This window comes from Oncorhynchus gorbuscha, linkage group LG04 (genome assembly GCF_021184085.1).
Source record: "Oncorhynchus gorbuscha isolate QuinsamMale2020 ecotype Even-year linkage group LG04, OgorEven_v1.0, whole genome shotgun sequence".
In the NCBI taxonomy this organism is placed as follows: domain Eukaryota; kingdom Metazoa; phylum Chordata; class Actinopteri; order Salmoniformes; family Salmonidae; genus Oncorhynchus; species Oncorhynchus gorbuscha.
The window spans coordinates 57,417,131-57,423,651 of NC_060176.1; the positions used below are offsets into that span (position 1 = coordinate 57,417,131).

General features: G+C 42.2%; 1 protein-coding gene across 1 annotated transcript; it reads right to left on the reverse strand.

Moving 5' to 3' along the window:
• Positions 1–3,613: 3,613 nt before the first annotated feature.
• LOC124033325 (leucine-rich repeat transmembrane neuronal protein 4-like) lies at positions 3,614–5,910 on the reverse strand. Its single transcript, XM_046345321.1, has one exon. It carries the CDS (start codon positions 5,834–5,836, stop codon positions 4,298–4,300), a length of 1,539 nt encoding a protein of 512 aa, XP_046201277.1. The 5' UTR covers positions 5,837–5,910; the 3' UTR covers positions 3,614–4,297.
• Between the last annotated feature and the right edge of the window lie 611 nt (positions 5,911–6,521).

The window sequence follows — 6,521 nt, forward strand, 5'->3', positions numbered from 1 at the left end:
CTCTGATGCTCACAGACAATGTGTATTGGAAGAGATTTCTGAATGTTCTCTGCCCAGCATACACCCCTCCAACCAGACATGCTTTATCTACTACTTTGCTGGATGCAGATTTCAAGTGAAGGTCAAGCAAATCATAGAGAAAGCAGACTGTATTGCAATCATCTCTGATGGGTGGTTGAATGTTTGTGGGCAAGGAATAATTAACTACATCATCTCCACCCCTCAACCAGTATTCTACAAGAGCACAGACACAAGGGACAACAGACACCCCAGTCTCTACATTGCAGATGAGCTGAAGGTAGTCATCAATGACCCTGGTCCACAGAAGGTATTTGCACTGGTGACAGACAATTCTGTGAACATGAAGGCTGCTTGGTCTAAAGTGGAGGAGTCCTACCCTCACATCACACCCATTGGCGGTGCTGCTCATCCATTGAATCTGCTCCTCAAGGACATCATGGCACTGAAAACAATGGATACACTCTACAAGAGAGCCAAGGAAATGGTTAGGTATGTGAAGGGTCATCAAGTAAAAAAAAAAAAAAAAAACTAGGCAAATCAGTTAAGAACAAATTCTTATTTTCAATGACAGCCTAGGAACAGTGGGTTAACTGCCTTGTTCAGGAGCAGAACGACATATTTCTTACCTTGTCAGCTCAGGGATTCGATCTCGCAACATTTCGGTTACTAATCCAACGCTCTAACCACTAGGCTACCTGCCACCCCAGTTAGCAGCAATCTACCTCACCAAGCGAAGTGAGAAGAATAAGAGCACCACATTGAAGCTGCCCTGCAACACCCATTGGGGTGTTGTTGTCATCATGTTTGACAGTCTCCTGGAGGGGAAGGAGCCTCTCCACAGTCTGCCGATATGGACAGCCCCATCAAGAGGATCCTCCTGGATGATGTATTTTGGGAGAGGGTGGTAAGTAGCCTGTGACTCCTGAAACCTATAGCAGTAGCCATTGCACGGATTGAGGGAGACAATGCCATCCTGTCTGATGTTCAGACTCTGCTTGCAGATGTAAGAGAAGAAATCCATACTGCCCTGCCCACTTCACTGTTGCTCCAAGCAGAAGAAACTGCAGTTTTGAAATACATCAAAAAGCATGAAGATTTCTGCCTGAAGCCCATACATGCCGCAGCATACATATTGGACCCCAAGTACGCTGGCAAGAGCATCCTGTCTGGTGAAGAGATCAACAATGGTGTCATCACTACCGTGTCTTGCCACCTTGGCCTGGATGAGGGCAAGGTTCTTGGCAGTCTGGTGAAGTACACTTCCAAGCAAGGGCTTTGGGATGGAGATATATGGCAGTCGTGCCAACATACCTCAACAGCAAACTGGTGGAAGGGACTTTGTGGATCTGAGGCTCTTTCCCCTGTTGCCTCCATCATCCTCCAAATCCCACCAACATCAGCCACCTCAGAGCGCAACTGGTCCTTGTTTGGGAACACACACACCAAAGTACGCAACAGGCTGACCAATACAAGAGTTAAAAATTGGTGGCCTTCCGGGCAAATTTGAGGATTTTTTTGGATTTTTGAGACTGACAACGAGCCATCCTCAACAAGGTTGGAAATGGACAGTGAAGATGAGGCCTCATAGTCTGATGTTCAATAGATGGACATTGAGGAGGTCCAGGAAGAAGACATCATTTTACAGATGTATGCTGAAAACATTTCTACTACTGGAGACAAATTAAAACGTGCCATACATAGAAAGTGAAATGAGTGATGGGAAACATAAATAATTTTGCTATAAAATGAACATCAACCATTCTCAATGTTTGTACACACTCTCTTTACGTCACATGATGGCCATGGATACATCATCCTCCTGCCATATTTCAATATATGACTTTTCTGTATAGACATGCCGTATGAGTGAGTTGTGGTTAGATCTTTATAACTGTCTCTATTGGCCTCAAGTTATCATTATGAATTTTAAAATCTATACACACTATTGGTGGTTAATAACCAGCAAGTTGTCCAGTAGCTGCTAATACCAGCCTATACACAACACACAGGAGGAGAGTCTCCAAGTCTGAGGAATGACATGTTCCTAGTTCAGGACCAGTAGAATGTTATTATTGTCCTCAAATGAAAGTCTGCGACTGAATTCCACCCCTTTTTGATTACGTAGGATAGCTCACAGATATAAATCGGTTTTGAATGCTGGCACCAAGTTGCCCTAATCCTGCCTGACTTAACACATTCACACATGCTTCCTTGCCTACATTTATTTTCCTTTCCGTTGCGGGAGCTGACAAAGGGAGGGAGGAGGAGAGGAGAAGAGAAAACAGATGGAGGCGGATGGCATTTTTCTAATAGGGAAAGTGCCCTGACCCTTACAGTACCTGTTTGCTGAGTGGCTGTCGCCCCTGTTCTTTCCCTTGCCTGTTACACAGCATGAACACACGACCCTCCCACACCAACACAAGCAGACACAGCATGGAGGGAGCTGAATTAGGTGTCTGCCAGTAGGAGAGAAAAGAGGACAATCACAGAATGGTAATGGGGGGAGGGGCATTTTGGCAAGTTACTCACTCTTACGGCTGCTTTATACAGTGCAGAGGACAGTATCTGCAATATGAATGGTCAGTCATATTAGTGTACTGTCATACAATGCCAACTTCAGTTGACAACCACTATGTCCATTTACGCTTGGTTTGGGATATTGACAGTATCTAATAATGTCAATGTCCCTACTTGTATAGCTATGCAACATACTACTGTAAATATACAAGGGATGATGGATAGTCATGTGAAAATTATAGAACTCCAATCTGTTATTCATATCCAATCTTCACAAAAATCACACCTGCTTTCCTATGAGTTTTTATTCAGCTGATTCAAAAACATGCTATTAATAAACAGCCATTTCCTGTACAACATCAATTGAGTGCATTGGCAAAAATCCTAATGAGCCAGTCAATTGATGAAACTACTTCCATAGCTAGCCTTGATTTGGCCTGTACTACTTTGAAAGAGTGCTGTGCCATTTTTAGACAATATCAAGCTGCCTCATGGAAGTACGCGTCTTCCTTATAAAGATTATTTTAGTCAAACATCACTTCTTTGTATGATATAAGTCATTGTATCTGTTGGGAAAGAAATAATGTTGAGGTACTTAAATATTCCCTTAAACATAAGACCTGTTAAAAGCATATGGTGATCAAGTGAATGCAATTAAGGGATTCTGAATCATGAAGAAAACAAAGGAAGATTCAGAGCCATATACAGTAGACTATGCTATAGTGCTCTGGAAACAATAAGCAACTAAAAGGAGGGCAAAAATCTGTCATGTGAAGTGTAAATCAAATCTAAATGGAAATGTACGTTTCCATAGTAGAGCCTAGATAGAAATCTGCCCTGTGAAGCCTATATGCTATGTGATCAAAATCACCATGGCTGCATTTTTCATAGCCTTAGTGGGGTGTTATACCACACACAGCCATGAAACATTTGTCCCAGGTGTTGGATCAGACAGGATAATCATGTAGATTTTTTATTGATTTATTGCAATTTTCATACAAAAATGTAATTTTGTCATAAAATGGAAAGCTCTCTTATTACACGTCATGGTGAAGTGCCCCAAAAGAAAGTCTACTAATGCTGTTGGACTTTTTGCTACATTGGTATAGTATGAAGATCAAAAACAGGAACATAATCTTGCAATTATGTTTCTGACACCCATTATTTAGTAACTACCATTCACAAGTTTAATGACAATTAAATTACACGGTGATCATATAATTTCATAAAATGAACAAAAGCTAAAGATAAAAAACTACACATAACATGTATGAGTTGCATTTATACAAGTACAATAAGATCTCAATATCATCCAAGGATAACAAAAGTGAAAAGCAGGGTCATTTGTAATCAACAGCAGATAACCGTAATAAATGTGCAGATATAAATTAGGTTTATACTCACAAACAGGATTAATATATTCAATCACTTTGTTCTAATGTGATAACGTTAATTTACAACAAGAGTAAGAACAGAGTCAAACAGAGGATGGATATTTAACTCAGTCTCCATTCGCTCAGAGAGGTTTACAGTGGATCGCTGTGGAAAACATTGACCTCTGACTCCCAAGCAGCTGTACAGTATGTTTTTAGGATTGATAACGTTAATTTAAAACAACAGTGAGAACAGAGTCAAACAGAGGATGGATATTTAACTCAGTCTCCATTCGCTCAGAGAGGTTTACAGTGCATCCCTGTGGAAAACATTTACCTGACTCCCAAGCAGCTGGAGAGTGTGTTTTTAGGATGGAGTTGGCGGATCATACCTCACATTCTCTGGATCCTGAGATTGTGCAGGTGTAGGCCCTTGTCTCATTTACCAATGCATCCATGGTCTGAGAGTTTGTATAAGTCAAATAATACTCTTGTAACTGAGAGTTAAGGTTAAGCTTCTGCTTCCGGGCCTTTTTTCTGTGCTTGCGGTTGACTGAGTGCTGCTGCAGCTGCCTCATGCTATTGGGGTAGCGCTTCCATGAGACATAAATTACCAGCAGGATCAATGACACAGAGAGAAATAGGGCTACACTGCCTGCAATGATTTTATGGAAGGCCATATGCTCAAACTCTAGTTCTGGGGAAAATGATGAGGATTCTGGAGAGATTGAGGTCATGAGTATGGACTCCCTTGTGTCTTTTTCTGTCACAATGGGAGAGACAGGTTGTGGAGTGAGTCTTTGTACTGTTGATGCAGATATATCTTGGGTTGTTGTGGTCGTGGAAGGAGGAGGTGTGGTAGGCTTTTTGATGTCCACAACTGAGGCTGTGGTTTGCCTCATGATCATAGCTGTGGTTTGCTCTTCAACTGATATGTTCACACAGACTGTGTAGTTCCTCACTATGTCCATTACTCTGTCTCCCTGAACTGACTTGGGGCTGCTGCATATAATTTTGATGTCCTTTGAACCTCTAAAGTTCTTCAGCCAGGTCACCAGGGGGCAGATGGTAGGGCTGCAGTCCCAGGCATTACCCACCAGGCTGATGGTGGTGAGGGAGACCCAGGCTGAAATCACATCCTGAGACATGTTGCTCAGCTTGTTGGATTCAAGATGGAGTATTTGTAAGTTTGGCATACACTGGAAAACAGCTGGGTCCAGGATCTGGATGTCATTTCCTGAGAGGTCTAATTTCTGCAGTGTATGCCAGATCCATGGCAGGCCCTGATTAACGGATCGTATCCGGTTCCATTGCAAGTAGAGGACCTGTAGATTGCTAAGGCGTGGGAAAAGAAACAAATTAATCCTTGAAAATTGATTATGCTCCAGATGAAGCTCTTTCAACTTGAACAGCCCCAAGAAGGTGGTGCGGAATAGGGTGCGTAGGTGATTGTAACCCAGGTCCAGGAACTCTAGGCTGCGACACTCCAGAAAAGTCCGTACAGGTATACTGCTGAGACCATTGGACCGTAGGTGAAGGTTTTGGAGCTTACGCAGACCATAGAAATGACCTGGCTGCAAAGAGTGTAGCTGGTTGTAGGAAAAATCAAGATTGCGCAGGTTTGGTACAGCATTGAAAGCCTTATTGTGTAAAAGTGTGATCTTGTTGGAGCTAAGAATCAGTTCTTTGAGCCTACGCACGCCCTGAAAGGCTAAGCTATCTATGGCGGTGATGGAATTGTGGTCCAGGTAGAGCCAGATGAGCTGGTTGAGATGAGCGAATTGGTACGGCAGCAGAGTCGCTAAGCGGTTGAAGCGCAGGGACAGACCCTGGCATCCAGTAGAGATGTTTTCTGGAATGTCTTGAAAAATGCCAGACTCACAATAAACAATCTTTCCTTCGCAGCGACAACTTGCTGGGCACATTCTCTCCCCCTTGCTGAGCAGCAGAAGAAAAGACGTCAGGAGAAAAAGACATGACAGCCTCCTGTCCCAAACTCGGGAACCTGTAGAAGAGAAGAGATTGAGTGCATGGGGCTATCATAGCACATACACCCCCATTTCAATATGGTGCCATGTCACTGTGCAATGTCCATGACAAAGTGGATTGATTTTCAGACCGATTTTTTTTTTTTGCAGTGGCAAGTGACAATCCGGTAAAGTGACAATCCGGTAAAATATGGGTGATGGGTGTTTCTTTCTAAGCCAGAAATGCACAGCAGTAGATAACGGACTCTGAAGAACTTTCACATTTCGCATCGTATCAGCTCCAAATAATTACATTGTTTTCTCTTTAAATATAACACAAATGGAACATGGCTAATGTATATGTAATGTACCAAATATAAAAAAGGAAAGGCATATTTATCAGTGACCAATCTGTTTGTATTTTTTTACATCTGGATTAGAAAACCCTATATAATACATTTGCTGGTGTTACATTGACTAGGAAAAGCAAGCATCAACGAATGTCATGTAACAAATCTTCAAGCGCCATGTAACTTTAATGAAATAGATATATTTGTAATTTCATTTCGTTTCATTGGTGGTCACTTACTCATGGCGTTAGTAAAATAGCGGAAATCCTTTCAGCACCAGGGAACTGTCCAAA

What these genes read in the sequence shown, in the direction of transcription:
- LOC124033325 (XM_046345321.1), bottom strand. Translation starts at nt 5,836, where the DNA reads ATGTGCCCAGCAAGTTGTCGCTGCGAAGGAAAGATTGTTTATTGTGAG.